The sequence below is a fragment of the Nuphar pumila genome, chromosome 9 (genome assembly GCF_984573655.1).
Source record: "Nuphar pumila chromosome 9, dmNupPumi1.hap1.1, whole genome shotgun sequence".
In the NCBI taxonomy this organism is placed as follows: domain Eukaryota; kingdom Viridiplantae; phylum Streptophyta; class Magnoliopsida; order Nymphaeales; family Nymphaeaceae; genus Nuphar; species Nuphar pumila.
In genome coordinates, this window is record NC_143257.1 from 127414009 (window position 1) to 127437859 (window position 23851).

Genomic DNA, 23851 nt, shown 5'->3' on the forward strand with positions numbered 1-23851 from the left:
GGCCTTAAATATACAAAAATAAAACTTTATATTATTTTTTTTTACAGAATTTGCATATGAAACAATAACAATGCAACAAAATTCAATAATAATCACTCAAATAATAACAATTCAAACATTACATTCAATAAAATTCAAATAATAACAATGCAATTGAAATCACCCAGACAATAACAATTCAAACAATTACAATTACATCTTTTAATATTCATTAACAGAAATAAAAGTTCAAGTTGTCCAATCATTGACATGATTGGCTGGAATCTCCCTCATCACTGGCCCAATGAAATCACTCAATAGTGAATTAATCAACCAATCAGCTTCATGTGCCAACAAACTAATCCTATTTCTCTTTGCTTCCCTGCCATAAAAAATAAAACATCATGTTAGTACCTATGACAACTATTAAAAACATAATGTTCAAAATTAGAAACACTCATGTAAATGTGAAAACATACAAAAATATTATCCACTTGTTATACATCAATACAAATTTAAGATATACCAACAAAGCACTTGATAGAAACTTACCTTGTAGTCGAAGTTGAACATGCCTTGAGAGAAACGTGGCTTATTTACCAGCTGCACAACAATGCCACAAAAAATAAATGAGTAAATAAAAGTATTTCAGAAAACCAATTCTGTTTTCAAATTAGGTAACATTATTTCATACTTAATTATTTCTCGAGAAGACAAGCAACTTAACATGATAGTAAATATAAACATGAAAGCACATTTGATTTAGTATATTTCATTTAGCACACGCCCATATATATATATATATATATATATATATATATATATATATATATATAGAGAGAGAGAGAGAGAGAGAGAGAGATGATGAGGGTCATCCTCACTATCGTTAGAGAGGGTCATCTCTCTTGACAAGCAAGCAGCAGGAGGTGGGTTTATGTATTTCCCCAGAAGACACGCAACTTAACATGATGGTAAATATAAATATGAAAGCACATTTGATTTAGCATAATTCATTTAGCATGGACCCATTACTCTCTCTATATATATAGTTGTAGATTTTTGAATGTTCCTTTGCTTGAAAGGTTCCCCTTTCCTATATATATATATATATATATATATATATATATATATATATATATATATATATATATATATATATATATATATGATGAAATGAGACATACCAAAACCATATAGAGATCTAGTATGGGGGATTCGGTCTAAGCGACGCCACTATGTTCAACACGTCTTCTCTGAACTTTCTATTTTCTTTTATCTCTCACTCTAGTTGTTGTTCGAGTCATTTGAGCTCCGACTGTGTTGCCTCAAACTAAGAAGATAGCTCTAGAACTCGGGTTTTGCCTTTTGATGAAATGACAAATGCACCCATCCCTCTCACATATCCAGACCACTCCTCAAGGACCTTCGTAAAGACTTCTCGCTGCGACATCGATGTGCCTTATTATGAAGAACATGTTTCATTATCTTCAATCTCTATATATCAGAGTTTGTTATGCACGTCGATGCTATATAATTGATTATCAATAACTAATGATAATGTCCAAAATAAAATGAATGAATGTGGCATTACAAAGTGTGAGTTACTTACATAGTTCTCTAATGTTTCGCTACAAATGAATATCTTGCGATCTGAATGGGTGTACGTATCTAAGTAGAATTCACTTGCCATTAATTCTTTCCTTTTCATTTCAAGAGTGTGCAAATAACAAATTTACAATATATTACAACAAACATATTTAACATTATACTAATATATGGAAAAAGATAAACTTAAAGAATAAGAAACTTACCTTCGCATAAAACTTCTGGAGGTACGAAGACAATCTTGTGGTATGTTGGACTCTGTTCTTTGAATTTTTCTTGGACATCTCTTATTAACCAAATGAAGATTAATTAATAAATGAAAATCTAGAAATTTGAACATTTATATACTTATAAATATATATCCAATATTTATCGTCCAATAGCTTCCGGTGAAAAAATTACAAAATCTTTCTATGCTTCAAAGTCGATTCTCTCGGAAGGATGTCCTTCGACTTCAGTGCAGTTTTGAAATGTCTTGTAATGCTTGTAAAACATTCCATCAACATGGTAGCAAGTTTTGACCTTATGGGAAGGGACACCACCTGTAGGTTTTGAACTTGTGACGTCCTATCAATATGGTAGCATTCACAAGTCATCCCTACTAAGTGGCGGAGCCATGAATCTAAACTAGGGTGGGCACAAATGCATAATAAAAAAGAGAAAAAAAGCACAAAAAATCTAAAACCTAATTAAATATTCATGCTAAAAAAAAAGTCAAGTCCTAACAAACATCTTTTATATGTAATTATCCATAATAATTAAAAAAAAACTAAACCCCTAAAATTCTAAGTTTATAACTAAAATCATGGACGTGGAATCAAGTTCAATGTTGATTGAAAAAAAATATATATAAATACCTAAATTCTAACTGAAAAAAAATATAAAAAACTCAAAACCTAATAAAATATTCATAGTTCATGCTATTTAAAAATAAAAAGAAAATAAAAAACCTAAATCATAAGCAAACATCATTCACATATATATATGCTAATTGAAAAAAAAAACTAAATTTCTAAGTTTCTAACTAAAATTAAGCATGTAGAATCATGATCAATATTAATTAAAAATAAAAACACTAAAATACCTAATTAAATATTCACCTCATTTAAAAAACCAAAATCAAACACCTAAATGGTAATTAAAAAAAGAAAAAAACCTAAAACCTAATTAAATATTCATGCTATTTAAAAAAACTAAATATAAAACTTAAATCCTAACAAACATCATTCATATATATAATAATTAAAAAACCATAAAATTCTAAGTTTATAACTAAAATCAAGCACGTGAAATCAAGTTTAAGGTTCATTGACATGAAAAAAACACAAAAATACCTCAATGCTAATTGAAAGAAAAAGGCAAAAAAAAAAACCCTAAAACCTAATGAAACATTCATAGTTCATGCTATTTAAAAAATAAAAATTAAATCAAAAGCCAAAATCTTAAATAAACATCATTCACATATATATACTAATTGAAAAAAATCCCTAAAATATCAAGTATGAGATCAAGTTTAATGTTGATTGAAATAAAAAACACAAAAATACCTAAATGCTAATTAAAAAAAAACACAAAAACCCTAAAACCTAATGAAAGATTCATGACTCATGCTATTTAGAAAATAAAAACTAAATCAAATCCCTAAATCCTAAATAAACATCATTCACATATGTATGCTAACTGAAAAAAGCTCTTAAAATTTTAAGTTTCTAACTAAAATCAAGTGTGGAAGCAGTCTCGTTAAGATGGTAGCATTGGCTAATCATAACATACATTATCATGATGAATCATATTCACATGATACATAGCAGGTATAAATGTGTGGCATTCGTGTTGCACACCCAACATGATAAAAATGCAACACAATACAACATGGGACTCAGTGGTCCGTGTCTAAGGGTACTTGCAACACACACTTCTTATCTCCACTCCAAACTCTTCAAGGTTCAACCTGGCTACACAGTTTATATATATATATATATATATACATATATATATAGAGAGAGAGAGAGAGACACTCACACGTTAGCTACAAAATGAATGTGCTAAATGAGTTTTTAAGCCTTTTTCATTTTATTTATAAATTTTGATCGTAGAGATGTGATCCGTGTACTTGATTTTACAGGGATCAACTCTTGAAGCATTCTATTCCGACACATGGGTGGGTTTTTATAAGGTTCAAAAAATCTATGGTCTAAAATCTTTATAAATTTTTGAGGCTCCAAATATCATTTTTTTATAAAAAATACATGGTTTAGGTGTAGATTCCTCATAAATTGACCATGCCTGACACATTTATGGGGTCTAAACTGCGAAAAAAACATCGAAAGGGCAGAAAAAACCCCTTTAGTATGTATGATTTCATACCTAACGTGTGAGCAACTACCAATTTTTTTCCCTCTCTATATATACTTCATATTCTCAAACAATCTATCTTGCACTTGCAGAATGTCCTTACTCCTTTCAAAATTTGGTACTTAAGCATGGCCTTTTGCCAATTGCATTTTTATAATGCGCTTAGGCTTTTTGCTTTATTATTTGGATACTTAGTGTTAAGTATCACATCTGTGTAACCTACATAGCAAATCACATCTAAACTCCTAAGCAAGCACGCAACAACCCTAGATAACTACAACTAAGTGATGTGTGTACATTTTTCAATTTAATCAATATAAGCAACCATAACAACCCTAGATATCTACAACTATGTGGTGTGTACACATTTTTTTATTCAATCAATATAAACAACCATAATGGCCTTAGATATCCACAAGTAAGTGGTGTATGCACATAAACACAATTAAAGATAATTATAACTAAGTGATGTGTGCATATAAAATTACTAAAAAATCCTAAAATATGATTATTTTAAAAAAAACCTAAGTTGCGTAAAGTCAGCCACTGTGAAATGTCTCAATGAAAGAAAGCAAAAAAAAATGAATAAACACACAAAATTCTTAAAAAACCCTTAAAATCTTATTATTTTTAAAGAACCTCAAATTGATTAGGGTGGGGCATAATGAAATATCTCATAATCATGAGCATTCACATGGAGGAGATCAACTAGCATGAATAAACACACAAAATCCCTAAAAAGCCCATAATGGGTTCAACAGAGCCCCCAGTCAAGGCTGGGTTCGACAGAGGCGGCAACGATGCCGAACTCAGCCAATCGAACGTAACCGAGGCTAGGTTCCACATGGCCAAACCTAGCCGAGATTGGGTTCAACAGAGGCAACAACGAGGGGAGAAGAAGAAGGAGAGAGAGAGAGAGATTTCAGAAGGGTTCGTCGAGCCTTAATTATAGACTCAATAACGGTGACATTTATGTCACCGTTATAGAGTAATCTATAACAACATAAATGTCGTTGTTAAAGTGTTGCTGCTATTGACCCTGATCCTTGTATATATGTTTAAAGACCGTGCATGTCATCATTAATGACACATCTATAACGACGTTATAAAGTAAAACCCTATAACAATGATATTGTAATGTCATCGTTATTGATCAATAGCGGTGACATTTAATGGTTGTTAAATATTACTATCAAAAGTGTTTTAGCGACAAGATTTAACGGCCACATATGTCGCCATTAAATACAATATATAACTATGGCATTTATTAATCACTGTTAGAGATATATCTTTAACGACGGTATATAAAGTCGCCATTATAGATATATTTATCTCTGTGATATATAAAATTCATCATTATTGCGGCAATTCAATTCCAGCAATAGTGGTGACTTTTTGTGTCGTCGCTATTGACCCTCATCTTTGTAGTGAGGGTATAGTTGTTGGCCTTTCGTGGGTGACTTTGCTGCCCTTGAATTGTGGAGAGAGAGAGAGAGAGAGAGAGAGAGAGAGAGAGAGAGGGTCGAGGGCAGACACCCCCTCTGCCTGACATTTTTATTTTTAATAGTCCGTGTTCTCCCGTTCCGTTCTTGGCATAACATGGGGTGGTGGAATGGTGAATTACCGTTCTACAAGGTTCAATGTTTGATTGCCACGTCCAATGTATTTTTTTTTAGTAATCTGCCACATCTCTTCGCGTGATGCGCGATCAAACACCCTCTAAAATTACAATCCAAACGCAGCCTTAGACACTGGACTTTATGTCCCGAGTGTAAAGCCACTCTAAAACTGAAGTGACAAATTTGATGAAATTTTTAAATATAGCAAGAAAAAACTAAATCTTAAGAGATTCTCGAAACTTCGTAGAAGCAGCATGATATATTGAACTTCATAGAAGCAGCATGATATATTGAAGATATCACCATTTTATCATTAAAATTGAATTACGATAGTCCACAAGGTATCCACACACAGCTAGGTAGGTGGGTCCGCTTAATTAAGGAACTCAAGTTGAAGGATGTTGCCGATTTAATTGTGGAGGTCTGCATCCCCTGCCCCAAAGGTTGAAGCCAATGGAAAACTATCTCTGATGGGCAGGGTACCATAACGAGATATTCTAACCATAATATGGTGGCTTCTCCCCTTTGTCCAAAACAAAAAAGTTATTTTTATCATAAATTATTCAAGTGTAATGTTGATATTTTGGGAAAAAACACTCACATTTGATCCTTCTGCCTGGATTAGTGTTTTAGTATCTTTTCATATTGTTTATTTCTCAACCCAAAAAAATGAAAATATCCCAAGACATTAATGTTTTGTAATTTCTACCACCATACCATACCATACCAATGCATGTAGTCGAACTCAAACTGCCACTTGAGGAACATTGATACCATCATACATTCAATCCTAGCCATCCAGCTGTTGATTCGATGACTAGGATTGAATGTATGATGGAACCCATCCTATTTCAAATGATGGGGGATCCGTGTTCCCACTTGAGGGCCCTGTGCATCGTGCAGATTGCCTTCAGCTCTTGTGATTCCCGCTAAGGCAAGAAAGCTTCACCATGCATGCATGACATGACTGTCATGGAAGTTGACAGCCTCTTGGTGTTTGCATTTTTTGCGGAAAGCAGTGACTTTCCGGAGAAAACACACACACACACAAAAATTGATGCATTTCTGCAGGCCTCACCATGCTATGCAAATGTGGGAGACACTTTGGGTAAGGAAAACAGCCCCAAAAATTAATGCCCTTCCCTCCCTCGTTCTCCAGAGATGGGATCAGGTGATATTGAAATGATTTTCAATATCCACCGCCGATCATGGTGGATTAAGGGCCGGATGCCGAATCCTCCATTCAAAAGAATTTTGAGGGATTTGCCCTTTTACACCTCTGCCAAATTGATTACCCTTTCTCTCTCTACGTACGTACCCTGCCTAGATCCCCCTCATGCTCTTTTACAATGTATCCAACATGCCATGCACCAGCAAAGACATTGTTAATGTTAAAGTTTAAGGAAACCGTGAGGGGTTCATTCATGTAGGAATCTCTATTTCATGCCCTGATTGGTTTCGATGACTCATCTCACTTGTTTCCTGACTATCCAAACTACTACTTGAATGACTTTGATTTTGGGTGAACACTCTCCCTTAAAAAATTACTTCATTTTCGCTTTCGCCAAATCAACCATATGATCGTGTGAAAAGCCATGTTTCAACTTACTTTGATCCCTTTGTCCTTGACCTTTCGCCCAAACCATCGGTCCAGATCCTGTTTGAAGCTTGAGCCCATTCTCCAAGTGACCTTGAAGTACGCAACAACCGCTAGCTATCCACACTTGTACAATCCAACAACAACCAAGAAAAAAGATGAGCATTAGTTTCTTGGGATTTTTTTTATTTTTTTTTGCAAAAAAAAAAATACACATGTTGGAGAGTTGAAACCCCCCAAACGTTTTAATCGAGCCTGTGTGAGGAGCTTGTCATCTATGTATGGCCATCCGAACGATGATCATTGCTATAGGCACCTTGTTGTACCACACTTGTTTATAAGCTTTCTCATTGTTGCCTCTTTCTCTATGCACTTCTTATCAAAAATCCCTTTTTGTCTTCCCAATCAACTGAGTCCGCCCTCCACCTCAATACTCCTGTAAGCATCTTGATCCTTTTATCTATCACCTTTACTCGCGAGTGTGATCTATCACATCATCATACTCATTATATCATAAATCACATGTTTGGAATTTGTTGTCATGTTTAGAATAATTGCGCCTCGCTACATCCAGGGTTCAAACCAAAATTCGGTCCCCCACCCCATTGCCCAAGCAATTCCTTCACCACTGCCGCCCCAGACTACTTGATCTCATTCCATCCCACTAAACTAGTAAATGTTCTCTCACTCAAGGGAGTCATTCAACCGTATACATCTCCAATTCAAAGGTTCAAGGTATAGTCATCTCCCAACTCCCAATCAGCAGCTAAAGAGGTTTTCTTTTCCTTATAGTGTCTTTAATATGAGAATGGTATATTTGGAAGCAAGAAAAAATATTATATGAGAAATTTTGATTTGATGATTTTTTTCTAAATGAAAATTTTTCACTTGTTTGTGTAGCATGAGAAAAACGTAATAGAAAATGTGAAACAAACGAGAAAGAGAGGGAGATATACCTAAAAATGAAGATGGAGGAAGCTCTTATTGTGGCCGCCCATGGAATGAGATGTGTTGTGGGTGAATGGTTGTCCTAATAATAAAGAAAATTTTCGTATAAAAATTCATCCAACGTGAAAAAAGTTTTTTCTCTCTAAGAGGTTGACAAAAGCACAACCCGATTCAGGAAGCTAAAGTGGACACGGCTTTGACACCAGTCCACGTAGTCCATGTGACTCGATAACTCGTGTCACCTACTATTGGGTTGGGTCCCAAATGACTCGGTTTTAGCCTGGTTTGCTGAAAAACTAGACGCCATTTGTATGAAGGATTTGAGCTGGCATCGACAACATCGTCATCATTAAAGCTGGTCACATTTATGATATCAGGTCAAAAAGTTTGATCCAATCTTATATTTTATATCTCTTTTCCCCATGAAAAAAAATTATAGAACGTTTGGAAGCAAGAAAAGATTTTATAGGTAAAGAAAATTTCGCCTTATGACAAAATTTTCAAATAAAATTTTTTTCATTTGTTTGGGTAGCATGTGAAAAAAAAATGTGAGAAAAATGAGAGAAAGACCTGAAAATGGTTGTGGGTCAGAGGAAGCAACCCATGAAATGAGATGTGTTGTACGTAGGTGAATGGTTGCCCTAATGCAAAAAGATTTTTTTATGGAAAATTTTCAGAATCATTCTTGTGAAAAATCATACTTTTTAGAAAAAAGTTTTCTCTCATTTAAAAAAGTTACAATTTTTTATTTTTCTACTTTCCATTTTTTATTACTGTTTTCTCACTTCCAAAGGTACTCTTAACTCCACGAGGAAGTGTAGAAGAATCTGTTGAACCAGCCTATTGTTTGCAATTGACAATTGAAGGCACTAAATTGCTAACCAGTTTCATGGGATATTACTAATGGTTAGTTCAAGTTAGCACCTAAAAATCTTTACACCAATGAGACCTGGTATTTTACACCAATGAGCTTGTGGTTGAGTGAGGTGGTGGTTTTGCCCTAATTATCTAAAAAAAACTAATAATGTATAGAGCCGGACAGCGGAAGAGGGCCCTCTCTTCTTTTGCTTGTCGGACGGTGGGCGAGCACATTTTTTTGATGGCCGAACCAAATAAGGTTTGCCCTTTTCTGAATCGTCGGCCAAAAGGGGATGTGCCGCCATTTAGATCCCCGGCCGACGGAGTCTATCGTTTCGCCGGATGGAGAGAGTCTCCGCCAACCAGTCGGTGACCGACGGTGACCTGGGGCATACGGCTCGCCCCAAGCCACCACTGGTGACCATTCAGGGTCGACAGTGACCGGCAACGATGCGAAAAAGGGGTCCGACTCGCCTCTGTCACCGTCGCCAGAAGTATTCAGGCCGACGACATCAGGTAGCCTTTTCGTATCAGGCTACCGACTATCGGGGCCGGTTCGGGCTACAACTGATCCGACGACCTGGGTCGAGTCATTTAGTTTGCTGCAGTGTTTGGACGATTCGGTCCTCGACCCGGGACGAGTCAGGCCAGGCGATACGACTTTTAGGTCGGTTCAACGCCCGACTCAGTCGGGCCAGGCGATATGGCTTTCAGGCCGGTTCAGCGCATATTAGCCAACTCAGTCGGGCCAGGCAATACGACTTTGAGGCTGGTTCGGCGCGCCATTAGCCGACCCAGTAGGGATAGACAATTCGGGTGCCATTAGCCGATTCTAGCATTCGGTCTAGTCCCGGTTCGACCTTTAGTTGACCGGACTAGAATCGGTACAGCCTTCAGCTGGGGCTCGGGCATGCTTTCTTTCATTCGGATCCTGGTGCAGTTGACCCAGTTCAGTCTCCATTTGGCTGCGGGGACTGAACCGTGTCATATGATGTTATTGTGCGGGTCAGGCCTGTTCAGACCCGGTTTAAGTGTTTTATATCTTACCTTAGTAGGATCAGGCCATTTTTTACCCGTGTATAAGCATTGTGATAAAAAAAAAAGATTATGAGGACTTCATTGTTCAGGGCAAGTTGGTCTGCTTCATGGGTCCCTTTTAAGGGCTATCTTCGGTTATTCTTTGGCCCTGTGCAAATTATAATTCTATTTTCTTTGTGTTCATATGTATGTATTGACATATTTGAATCTTAGTATTCTTTTGATTTATGGTCCAATATTCTTATTGAATTGTAAATTAGCAATATACTACAAGAAAAATACTAAATAACTACGGACATTTGCGATGATTTTTTTCTATCGCAAATTAGCAATGGATTGATGAGAGAAAACAATCCATCGTTAAACTGCAAAATATTTATAGAATTAGTGACAGAAAAAATTATGTCGTGATTCTGTCGCTAATTAAGGACTGACTCGCAACGGAAAATTTTCGTCGCTAATTAGCGACAGATTTGCGACGAAATTTTTTTTGTCACAACTTAGTGATGGATTTGCGATGTAATATTTCTGTCACTAAGTCCGTCGCTAGTTTTCGATAAAAACTGAGCGTGAAATTCTTCCTCCCTGCCTCTTTCTCTCTCTGATTACCCCCAACTCTATGATGCCTCACCGTAACCACCACCCACCCGCAAATGTCTCGCACCCTCAACTCGCGATTCTCCTCCTGGTTCTTCGCCAAAAGGTGAATCTTTCCGGTGGCACTCCGTCGAACGGAGACCGGCGACGATCCGAGAACTTAGATGGACAGGTTGATTGTCGGCTCGAGCTCCTCTGCATCCATGCTCTTCAGAAACCCTAGAATCTCTTTCTCCTCCTTTTTCGACGGTCGTTCCCCAAATGTCAGCCCTACCTCCAACTCCAGTGGAGAGGCAACGACATCCCGATTGGCCTCGTCAGATCCGGCCGGAATCAAGGCGAGGAGCTGGAGCTCCCGGACGACCCAACAAGAAGAAGAAGAAGAAAGAGAGGAAAAGAGGGCAATTTTTCTCTTCTTTCTTTTGTACTCCTTGCCTCCAGAGATGTATGTGCTCCATGCTAGGGTATTCCAAAAAACTCACCAATCCTTCACGTTGTTCTCTCCAGAATGGCTGCCGCAACAGGTAGTTTTTTATCAAATCTATGCTCTCGTCTTTCTTTTTTGCACTCACTCGTTTGTTTCCCTTTGTTTTCTACACAACCGTTTCATCTTTGTTGATCGTTTATAGTGCTCTCAATGTGATGGATAACATGTGTTTGTTTGTTTTGTTGTTTGGATTTTTCTTTTCGTTTTGTCTACATGTGAGAGAGAGATCCAAAAGACTTACTGGATCGAGCACTCTATAGATCTGACGGTCCAGGCGATGATGCTAGACTCCAAGGTTGTCGATCTTGACAAAGAAGAGTGGCCTGAGGTCTTCCTTTCCTTCTTTTTCTTGTCTTTAATGGTTTTTTTTGTTATGTATTTGATACTTTTGGTAATGTTTTCTCAATTTGAGTTTGACGAGTTTGGTAGTTTTTATTTTTTTGAAGCTCAGATGCTGTAATGTTAAGGCCTGAACTTCAAGCCCTGTATATAGCATATCGGCTATTCTGCATTTGATTTATCTTCTCACACTTGCTTACAGAGAAATGTATTACTTTGTAGTATTGCACAACTACCTCTCAGTTTGGTATTAAGCTTTTTACGATGGTGGGTTGAAATTTAATTTAATTCATGGGCATCGCGGAATGAGGTACGGGAGCCCACGAACCGGGCGAGGTCGATGTCTTCAGAGTCAGCGAGCGACGAGGCGTCGGAAGGTGGGAGATCGGCGTGGAGGAAGAACTTGGAGTGTAGGGTCCGCATGGATCGAGCTTCGATGGCTTTGGACTTCGCCAAATCAATGACGGAGCGTGCCGAAATCTACGATAGGGAAACCATGGTCTCGGAGAAAATGCGAGCTCAGTCACCCGGTTTTGGACTCAAACAAGAGATCTCTCGGTCGTTTGGTACACCCTCCTCCTCTTCCTCTAGCGAATCAGACTCGACCTTGTGAATTTGCTCGCTTGATTGCAGTTGCAGGTAGACCTTTGCTTTTGCTTTTTGAGGTGCCTAAGGTGTGAAACTGTAACATATGAGCATACACTACTAGTATTCTCCAATTCCATAGCCATGTATGGTGTATTATTCTTTTTTTTTTATTGGTTTGGTATCTAAGATTGTTGTATATTTGTAAAGACTTGTTTTAGAATCTATAATTTACCAGCATATATGTTAGTAATGATAAGTAGAATGGATTATTTCTATCATGTTCTAAGTAATTGTCTTTTTCTTCTCCTGATTTCTTATTTCTCTCCTCTTCTCCTATCTTCTTATCAATAAGGGATTGACATTGAATGGAATATTTTTTGTTGCCCAATTTTGTCCCACCAAATTCTCGATTTTTGCTTTCCTTTACGGCTATACCCTGGCATGATAGTATTAGGATAAAACTTTAGTTAAATTTTTATGTTAAAAGAAAACTTCATTTCTTTTCCTAAGAGATTTTGTTGTATAGGTCTTGATTTCCAATCAATCTCTTTTAATATAGTTATATTCATATTGCAGATGATAGCTAGTCGTGGTTTTTTGTTTCTTGTCTGATCAGAAGTAATTGTTTGGCAAAACTTAAAAAAAGAAATAAGCTGAAAGACATAATATGCAATAGAAAAGGGAATGGCAGAGACATTTAATTAAAAGGATTGAATTGTTAGGATGAGATAACTTTCTATGCGATCTTTAGCCATTAGTGACATGAAACATATCGAATCATGGGTGTTTGCCCAGTTTTTTTGTTTCTCAAAATTTTAAATGATGATATTTCCTGTTAGTGGAGAAACACAACATTTTTTGTCTCCCCTCTGAAGTTGGACTATGCAAATCAAATTTGCTTGTTTAAAGTTGGATCAATATTTTGAAATCATATGAGCATTTTTTTTACTACCTTAAAGAACATATGAGTATGATAGAATCGGATATAAAGTTATTTTACTGCCTTAGAACATATATGAGCATGATTGAATCACATATAAAGTTTTTTTACTGTCTTAGAACATAGATGAGCATGATGATATTTCCTGTTGTTAAGGGAGACAAGTTTAGTCTCACTCAGTGCTCTAAACACCAGTCTAAAGTTAAGGATATGAAAAAGATTTTTCATGCATCTGTTGTGAGAAGTCTTATGTATGCTCAAGTGTGTACGCATCCAGATATAACATATAATATTGGGATGTTAGGGAGATATCTTAATAACTCAGGTATGAATCATTAGAAAGCAGCCAAACAGTCTATGCGGTACTTGCAAAAAATAAAGTGGAAGTCATATCACTTGGACATCATTGGGTATTCTGATTCTGACTTTGTTGGATGCCAAGACAGTCGCAAATCCACGTCAGGTTATGTTTTTCTGTTGGTTGAATAAGTTATTTCTTGGAAGAATGCTAAGCAGACACCCATTGCTTCTTCCACTATAGCAGCAGAGTTCATAGCCTGTTATGAGTCATTCAATCATACAATATGGTTATATAACTTTATCACAGGGCTGCAAATTTTAGATAATGTTGAAAGACTGCTAAAGTTATTTTATGACAATAATTCGATAATGCTATATTTTAATAACAACATGAGCTCATCGAAGTCAAATCATATTGCCATCAATTTTCTTATTGTTAAAGAAAGATTGCAGAATGGTCAGATATCGATAGAACATATCGGCACAAACTCCATTATTGTGGATCCGCTTACCAAAGGTTTGTCACCCAAGGTCTTTCACGAGCATACTGCTCGAATGGGTGTTTTATCATTTTATGATATGCAGGTTTATTGGGAGTTTTTATTTGAATGTTCTATGATATAATAAAGTTCTTTTTACCACTTCAGAATAATGTATAGTTTCAGTTTCATTATGTACTCATTTGTTGTGATCTCACTAAAGTTTAAGGAAGGACCAGTTGAAAATCGACATGTTTGGATCACATTACATGTAATTTTTATGCTTTACATTCATACTTGATCTATGTCATTTGGTTATGTCAACATATGTAATCATTGATGGGTCCAATTACGATATTTCTAATGAAGACCGCTTTGGTTCTTAATTGACATGATCAATGGACCGGATTAGTAGAGATATCAATTGATAATACAATATTTTTAAGCTCATAAGGATATAATGTGTGATTATAAGGTGACATATGTGGTCCAAGTGGGAGATTGTTGGGAAAATCATGTGAGCCTACATATGTGCAATCACACGTTATATATTGTCTAATGTTTAGGCTCATATTATGTGATATAATATGGTTGGGCCATATGATATCTCATATGGTATGGTCTTATTATGTGAAGAGATCTCTTATGCCTTTTTATGTTAATTTTTAATTTTATAATGGGCTAAATTAGAAATAGACCCTAAGGTGGTTACAATTAGGTTATGGTCCTCAAACTTTATATAGTGACATTCACTTCAGGCTCCCCATCATCATCAAGAGAAAATTGTTCCTCTCTCATTAGGTTTAGAGAAAAGCAAGGTCACGTATAGAGGTTTTGAAATACCATACCCCCTAGAGATCTATCAGAGCACCAATGAATTCAGGTACGCTTCTGTATCAAGATTTGGTTTCTGTTTTGCTTTCAACGATTTAGCGTGAACAAGATTAACGGTCTATTTAGTTTTTTGATGGATTCAAAATCCAACACGAGTATCCATTGTTTGTTCATATGAAGAATACATATTCATTTAATAGAACTTACAGTAGACTAAAACCCAAAGAAAAAAAAAATCCTACGATAGGTGAAGAAGGAAAACCGATGAAATAGTTTACCCTAAATGATGAGAAGGGAGAAGGAGAAGGGCGATGACGAAAAAGGAAGGAAAAGGGTGGATGAGGAGGGAGACAACAACTAACACTAGAAGGAGAAAGGAGCAAGGAAAAGCTAGGGTAGATGAGGAGGGAGACTACAACTAACAGTGGAAGGAAGAAGGAAAAGGGTGGATGAGGATCATATGGTGAGAACGTCACTGCCACCCTCACCCCCCTTCCTATCTCTTATTTTTTTAAAAGTTTTTCATTTTATTTTTCTCATGCGTACAAACAAGTGAAAATTTTTCATTTAGAAATTTTTTCATGTCAAAACTTTTATAGGCAAAATTTTCTTTTCCTATGCGAAATTTTCTTTCTTTCAAACTTGCTCTAAATGACATGTTTTTACTTGTTTGTGTAGCAAGAGAAAAACAACATAGAAAATGTGAGAAAAATGAGGGGGGGGGGGGGGGGTGATGAGCCCCTCTTAGATAGAGGGAGAGATGCCTAAAAATTGTAGTGGGTGGGAGGAAGCTCTTCTTTCAGCCCATGGGATGAGATGTGTTATGGGTGAACGGTTGCATTAATCAAAAAGAATTTTTGATAGGAAAAATTTCTCCAACCCCCAAGTAGAGGAATTTTTTTATATCAAAAATCACACTTTTTAGGAAAACTTTTCTTTTAAAAATTTTCTCTCATTTGAAATGGTTGAAAAAGTTGTCATTTTTTCATACCTACTAGTGTTTTTCTTACCATTTTATCGCTTCCAAGCGTGCCCTTAATGTTTGGTGTTCAAGAATATATAATGGAAAGACATGCAACATTTAACTCTTCATTATAATCGCCGGATCTTAAGAGATGTAAGGGTTGTGATTAGGGTGTAGGCGCTCCGGAAGCACCCTATTAGTACTAAAAATAAAATTATTTACTTTTATATTGACATATATGTATAAATTTTATTCTTTTTCAAGAAATAATCCTTTTAATTTCTTTATCTCTTTGAATATTTTTCTTGAAACACGACGGAATTGGATGAGTCAACTGAGACGGACCAAAACCTTGGACAAACCACTGAATCTCATTGGTTTTGAACCAACTTTATGTTCAAGAGTTTTCCTCACTCGTTGACTCGTTTTGATGCATGAATCGAACCGAGTCACCAAGTTGCCGAATCAACTCGACGAGGTTATGTATTACAAAAGTTTATCAAGTGAAACGGTTAAATGTAATATGTGGATACTATCAACGGCTATATGCAAATCATCATTATTTTTTATCAATTCTCCAATGCAGGTAGAAACTTTTAAACAATCACAAATCCTCGTTTATCATGGTGGAATGTTATTTTTATTAATCCACTAACAAAGGTAGAAACTTTTAACAAATCGCAACTCGTCATTTATCACGGTAGGATAGTATTGTTAACACTACAAGAAACCTGTGGATTAGCGACAACCTAAATCCGTCGCTAATCCGACGCTAATCTGTCGCTAAACTGTTTAGCGACGGATTAGCATCGGATTAGCGACGGATTAGCGTCGGATTAGCGACGAATAACTTTCATCGCGAATTTTTCGACGCTAAGTAGTGCCACAACTTATCCGCCGCTAATTCCGTCGCTAATTTGCGACGGATTAGCGACGGATATGATCCATTGCTAGTCCTTTGCTATTTTAAATTAGCGATGGATAATATCCGTCGCTAATCCGTCGTTAAATTTAAAAAAAAAATAAAAAAAAATGCTCGCTGCCGGCGCGTTCTCCGACAGGGAGCAAATTTTTTTGTACAGAACCGGCGTCAGGACGCTCTTCCGCAGCGAGCCAGTCACGGATGGAGACGGGATCCGGCGAGGGAGACGGAATCCGGCGAGGGTCGTAGTGGAGATGGGATCCGGCGAGGGAGAGGCGGAACAGGAGGTGGAGACTGCCGAGGGGCACCGCCGGGAGGAGCGGTCAAGGCAGGCGGCGTAGCCAGGGTTCACGGGGGAGAACTTGCAGGAGGCGTCGGGCTGGACGACGACGCGAAGGATGGAGGTGCCATTGGTGCCCGAGCAGTCTCCACCGAGAGGTGCCTGAGAATGGAGGATGGAGGTGCCGTCGGGCTGGACGACGAGACAACGACAAAGGAATCGCTGCAGAGCGGCTGCAGAAGTTGCGCGTGGTGCGAGAGGTGCCGTCAGGCTGGACGATGAGATGGGGATGGAGGGATCGCTGCAGAGCGCTGCAGAAGCTGCGCGTGGTGCGAGAGGTGCATGAGAAGGACGACCTTCGTGGTGTGAGAGGTTGTTGCACATCGTCAGAGGAAGGTGGGGATGGTTTAAATCGAACGGGAGGAGGGAAAAACAGAGGGAAGAAAATTTTTGAACGGGGGGGAGGGAAAATTTCGCGCCTCAGGCGAGACGGGTTTAAATCGAAAATTAGCGACGGAATTAGCGAGGGAATTTTTCCGTCCCTAATCCGTCGCTAATTAGCGACAGATTAGGGACGGAAAAATTCCCTCGCTAATTACCATTTTTTTGTAGTGTTTTTGCGACAAAAAATATTGTCGCTAATTAGCGATGGATTTAGCGACGGATATATTTCCGTCGCTAATTTTGCAAAAATTTCAAATGTTAGCGACAAATAGTTTTCGCTCGCTGATCCGTCGCAAATTTGCGACGGAAAAAATCCGTCGCAAATTTCCGTCGCTAATTAGCATTTTTCTTGTAGTGTAATTAGTATGGCTAATCCAAAAAATATTATTGTTAATCGTGGGCAGCTTTCATCTAATGTTAATTAAGTCCGACAATATGATGAACATTGGTAATCAGAAAACATAATGAGCACTAAAAATGTCATGAAGTTAACTCGATAAGGACCTTGTCTAAAAGAAAACAATATTATGATTTCTTGACCTTGTCATACGTTTGGGAAAATAAGTTTCGATAACTACGACTGCAACAATGTCTTGAAAGGTCTTTCTGGAAAATCTATTACTTTTTCATTTAATCCAAATATATATATGCTCTAGACTTGTATAACGATATGAACTAATGAAGATTTGATGCTTCAGCTCCATTGGGCTTACCTTATCATCTCTCTTTGATATGCATCAAATGCAAGTGAAAAAAACATCCAATCATATTGGAGTGTGAATAAAAAAAATGAATTTTATTATTGATTTGAGGATATGACCTCAAGGGTAAATTGTTCTTTCCCTGAGTGTGTGGTTGTGAATAGTAGCCGGTAAAAGAGAACCCACTACGTATATCAAATTATTTCGTAGAAGAAAACCTCTATAAGAAAAAGTGGTCCATTTCAACTTTATTTAAAGTGAATGAAAGGTTCAATCACATTGCTCAATTGAGATTCCCAAGAGATAGAGTTATCACTTATCACTTTGTTCTCTGTTCACTTTGTTAGTATAATATATGAAAAGAATGAAGTGTGTGCTGTGCGAAACTAATCAAGTCTTTTTCATTTTTTTTCCCTTTTCTTAACAGACTTAATAATAGGTCACTTAAACTATACAAGAAGTCAACTTATCAATAAATAATCAGAACATTTGTGCATGCCATTGTATGTTAAATCAATAAATCATAATATATTGTTTTGTTATTTCATGTTTGATTATGCATTATATTATTGAAAATAATAAGCTCATAGTTTAAAAACATTGAGCACATGAACTTGAACGTGTTTCCTACAATATCTACGCATATGGTTGGATATTTTGACCATCTTTATATATATATATATATATATATATATATATATATATATATATATTGTATAAGAATATTCTGAAATTATTGTTTGTCGGAAGATGAAAATTTCAATTCAGTGTATTTCATAAAATTTTGTTGCCCCCATTTTTTTAACACAACAAAAGCCTTGAACTTAATTTCACATGATATCATTACAAAATTGTAAGTGTTATGCTATAGTCTAATCAGTATAACTCTCAAGGATAAACACAAGGGTGTTGAGGCATGTGAAAAGGGATGTAGGGATTGCATTCATTGCTTCAAATACACTGTCAGGTGTAACGCGTGCTTATTCAATTTTTTGTGTGTTATCTCTGACAACTGCTCAAAGTTTTTCCAATCATTTCAGCATAATACAAAATCTTATCCTTTCAGTTCATTCCATTTTCTGAAGACTGCAAATGGATTCAAATGACAACCCTTGCATAAATTGATAAATCTTATCGAAAATTTATTCAATAAGTAATGATTTGTTAATTATTCGATCGAGACTGACAACTTTAGTTTGAACAAGGTCTTAATTAATGAATGGACCCCATGGAGACAAACAACAATCATCCTTGTGAGGTGATGCTGCCTTTGAGCAAAATCTAAGCAAATTATAAAGTGCCATATCGACTCTTGTCTAGGTTATGCCTATCTTTTGATTATTGAAGCACCGTGCTTGGCCTCTCTACTATAGAAGACCATACTTAAGGCGGGACCAACTGACCAAGCCTAATGTATTATTATTTATTACCATGTTGGGGAAAAATGAAAATCAAAAGTCATGATGACAAAACTCTTTTAGGACCAAGCATATAAACTTGGGTAGCAAAGCTTTGTATACTATTTTATTTTCTTAATGACATCTTAGCTTTTCTTTCCCCCCCCCCCCCCAAAAAAAAAAAAAAAAACTTTTAAGTTGATTGGTTTGTCCTTGAAGGCTCTAGTGGGGGCCAAGTAGACCACAAATATTCCAAGTAAACCGTTGACATTATGCAAAAATGATATTAGGGGTGGATGGGGAAAATCAAAAGGCAGTGAGTAAAGGGGTTTGAAAGAGGAGCAAAGGGATAATGAATAATTATGTGTCTGTGGAATACCCGGTCACGGGGAACGGCGCCTTAACTTTTTCCCTAAATAGCGGTCAAAAGAGGAATGCCGGGAATCCTTCCCTGTATGAAAAGTCAGCAAGGCTACAAGTTCTTGGCACGCAGTAGAAAAAAGAGAGCAGGGGAAGAGGAAGAGATATAAGAGAGAGAGGGGTTCTTTTCTTCTATCTGCTCTTCTTTTTGCTTGTCATCAGACCCCCAAAATGGCCTAGTGGTGGAAACCATCCCACCTTCACAAAGAAGCTCAGGGTATTTTTCCCCGATCTGAGCACCTCTAGCGCCATCTACCATGAAGTTCCAGATTGATCTTGCAGCCTGAAACCCTAAATTTTTTGGGGCAGTTGGTTTGGTTTGTAGCCCCTAATTCTAGGTGGGTTTCGTCAAGGTGCCCCCTGATCTGGTTTTGGTAAGAGAAATTTCTCGGATTCCGTTTCCTTTTATTGTTGGTTTTTGTTTAGATGTAAGATTCGTCTGGATTTCATATTTGATTGGGAAAAAAACTTTTTTTTAGAGGGGGGCGGGATTATTGAGAGGGGGGATTTTGGGGTTTGGGTATATTGGCGAAGGTGTGCCCTAATTTTCTTTATTTTTGATTGGGAGATTTTTAGGTTTTAGGGATGGAAGAGAACAAAAAGAGTGAGAGCCATTTGACGTCCGCCGCGGCCTTTGTGGAAGGAGGCATACAAGAAGCGTGTGATGATGCATGCAGCATCTGTTTGGAGCAGTTCTGCGATAGCGATCCTTCAACGGTAGAATTCTTTGATTTTCATTTTCCATTCGCCTTCTTACGGTGGCTACTTTGTTTCTGAAATGTTTTGGGTTTGGGGACTTCTTTTTGGATTTTGTCGGTAGTTCGTATGTGGTTTGAGGTTTTGTTGATTTGGCATGTGGGCAGGTGACTAGCTGCAAGCACGAGTTTCATCTGCAGTGCATCCTTGAATGGTGAGTGTTGACCACATCCATGCTTAAAAATTCAACTTTGATATGGCTTTGTTCACATGATAATAGTAGTGATGGGAAGTTTGATGGTTCTATTAAACTCTGTGTTTTTATGTCTATAGAGAAGGGGATTGTGATGTTATAGGACGCTGCCAATTATTGTATTAACTGAAAAGCGTATGCCAGACAGTGGATTTTTGTGTTCCATGGTTGAATATGTCTGCTTGGCCCTTTGAGTTGGTGCTGGAAGGCAACAGATAAGGCCCTCCAAGATTCTGGGATATTGGTTATAGAAATTCACCATCCAGCATCTCATTCATCTTCATTTTAATTGGTTGCAAGATGCATGCTGTTACTATTTAATTTTGATCATACAAAATCTCCTTTACGATAATTAAATTGAGTGTTTTCAAGTTTCATTATTTAGGTTGTGTTTTTATTCGTTCTTTCTTTTATACTGCTTTCCACATGGTTAGTGTTTTGCGCCTTCTCTTAGTTTGTGTTCATTTCTTGCATGATAGGTGTCAGCGAAGCTCTCAGTGCCCCATGTGTTGGCAACCAATCGGTCTTAAGGATCCAGCAAGGTTTATTAAATAAACTCCCTTATTTTGTTGCTTGTTTGCTTCTACTTGGTGATTGTGGAGTTTGTACCCGTCTTCTTCTTCAAAGAAAAGAAAAGAATCTCAAGGATGTGATTCACTAAAGATGATTGTATTCTTTCAGCCAAGAGTTACTTGAGGGAGTCGAGCGTGAGAGGAACTTTAGGCTAAATCAATCACGAAACACCACAATATTCCATCATCCAACCCTTGGCGACTTCGAATTGCAGCATGTATGTTGTTTTCATACTTTGAGTTGTTATATTTGTAATTCTCTACTGAGAAACTATTGGATCTATAACTATTGACATATGTTTTTTTGTGTGTGAACTTTGTGGGAATGCAGCTGCCGGTAGGTGCAAATGATTCTGAACTTGAAGAGCGTATTATCCAACATCTTGCTGCGGCCGCTGCCATGGGCAGGGCACATCACTTTGCCAGAAGAGAAGGCCACTGGAGTAGGGCTGGATCTCATGGTCGACCACAGTTTTTGGTCTTCTCAACACACCCACATGCACCAGCAATCGGTCCCATGTCTGCAGTTCAAAGAGCTGGTGCAAGTGAATCCCCACCAACTGTAGCTGTGTTGACTCCAGCAGCTCCCCTTTCTTCTGTTGAAGAAGAACCTCCACAGACTGGCATTTCGCATGCACCCTCTCGTCAAGTTGATCAAATACCTAGCTCAGCAGTTGGAACTGCCACTAATACAAGCAACAGACATAGCATTTTTAGTAATAGGTATCACTCTGTAAATTACATTCCATGTTGGCCCCTAGAGAATGATGCCGTAAAGATTTGTAAGTCTTCTGTCTGTAGATGTTATGCATTTTTTTTTTTACAGGAGTGGTTCAAGTCAATCTTTGCCTGTGACTCATGACCGAGCTGGACCTTCTGATTTTCATTCCTTCTCAGAAACACTGAAGTCTCGCTTCAATGTGGTTTCAACACGGTTTGAATTAATCAAACACTCTTTTGCATATGACAAGTTGGTATTTGTGATCCTTCATGAAACTTTGCATGTTTTGATTATTTTGAAGATACAAGGAGTCAATTTCGAAGACTACAAGAGGATGGAGGGAGAGGTTGTTCTCACGAAATACACCTGTACAGGATGCTAGCTCTGAAGTTAGGAGAGATGCAAATTTTGGTATATCCAATGTTTCTCACATGATGGAGCGCCTGCAAGCTAGCGAAAATGACAGAACTAGTGAGGCCTCTGTGTCAGGTAGCACTGAAGGCTGTTCAGTCACTCCCCCAAGTGTCCAGGGAATTGAAGATAATCGTAGTTCTCCAACCAGTGTAAATCCAGCAGCTTGTATTGCAAGTTCCGGCTCAAATTGAATTGGGTTATATAATGCATGCATGTTTAACATGCTTCTGTGAAGGTTAGTATTGTAGAATCTTTTATTGCAACTCATAATTGCTGTTTTCTATCAGCTTCATGCACTATATGAAGCCATATATGCTTGAGATTCACATATTCATGTTTATGTAATAAGAGTGGTTTTTTTTTTCAACTTGCATCCATGTCACGTGTGCACAGTTTCAGTCCATAACTTTCTGTGAGGCATGTTGATAAAACTTCATGCCAATTGAAAGGGATGGGATTGTTGAAAACTTCAGTGCAATTTCATTGCATTTTTATGTTGCAGATCAAAATTTTGCTATACGAGAATAGGGGTACAAATGGATCATGTCCAGTTGACTTCTGGTCTAAATTTCGCACCTTACTCTCAGCTATGGGTCTTAAAATAAGATCCAAGTGTGTAATTAAACTGTATTTGGATTCATCAATTTGGAAGCAAGAAAGATGTAAGAAAAGTGATGTAAAATGGAAAATCCATACGGATTTTCCGACCCTTCCAAACTTTTTCGCTGAGAGAGTTTTTCTAAAAAATACACTTTTTGCTAGGAAACATTCCTGCATTGGGAGGGGTGCAGAGGAATGTTTCCTACCAAGAGAGAATTTATTTTTGCATTTCCCACCACCATCACTACCACCCTCCTTGTCTCTCTCATTTTTTTTCATATTTTTCTACTCTATTTTTCTACACAAACAAGCTAAAACTTTCTTTTGAAAAACTTCTCATATCAAAAACTCTAATAGGCAAAACTTTTTTTTTTTCCTATGAGAGTTTTTCTCTCTTCCAAAGGTGCCCTTAAGGAAAGTACTACTTAATGTAGTTTAGGAGAAAGATGGATTTGTACTAGAATGTGGTGTGTGTTAAAAGAGTCTTTCTTTTAAGGAGGAAATTTTTCATTGAGTGTCGAAAGAAGAGAATGTAGGCGGCGAGTAGTGAGAGATATACAATGATGCTATGCCATTTCGATACGACACCAATTTGCGGAGACCCGATCCAGGAAATATCTTCTCTCGGCCATACCGGAATTGCAGTATAGGGTGCATCCCGTTGAATTTTGTCTGATGAATCTGTCACACTATCAAGAATAGCGTCATTAATTTGTTCCAGATTCGCCACTAATGAGATGCCACCACCAATGGGTGATAAGGGGCTGATTAAGGTGGGTAAGTTTCCAAATTCCTAGCCCATCTCTGTCACACGGTTTACAAGCAACAACCACTTTCCCAGGCCCATCACCACACCACATAAAACGTGTTAAGCATTCTGTTCTTCTCAAATGCCTTAAGCTGT

At 37.4% G+C, this 23851-nt stretch overlaps 1 protein-coding gene across 4 annotated transcripts; it reads left to right on the plus strand.

Moving 5' to 3' along the window:
- Window positions 1-19608: 19608 nt before the first annotated feature.
- Window positions 19609-22714, plus strand: LOC149829395 (E3 ubiquitin-protein ligase RHF2A-like). 4 transcript variants are annotated; one of them, XM_090018090.1, is made up of 8 exons: window positions 19609-20065; window positions 20260-20408; window positions 20555-20601; window positions 21120-21182; window positions 21322-21430; window positions 21544-21935; window positions 22039-22146; window positions 22235-22714. In XM_090018090.1, the coding sequence occupies exons 2-8, from the start codon at window positions 20277-20279 to the stop codon at window positions 22536-22538; spliced, it is 1155 nt and encodes a 384-aa protein (XP_089874216.1). In that variant the 5' UTR covers window positions 19609-20065; window positions 20260-20276; the 3' UTR covers window positions 22539-22714. The 4 variants fall into 4 exon arrangements, with proteins under 4 accessions (XP_089874216.1, XP_089874215.1, XP_089874217.1 ...); XM_090018089.1 differs by having other exon boundaries at window positions 19710-20065; window positions 20268-20408; XM_090018091.1 differs by lacking the exon at window positions 19609-20065 and having other exon boundaries at window positions 20275-20408; window positions 20721-21182.
- The last annotated feature ends 1137 nt before the right edge of the window (window positions 22715-23851 follow it).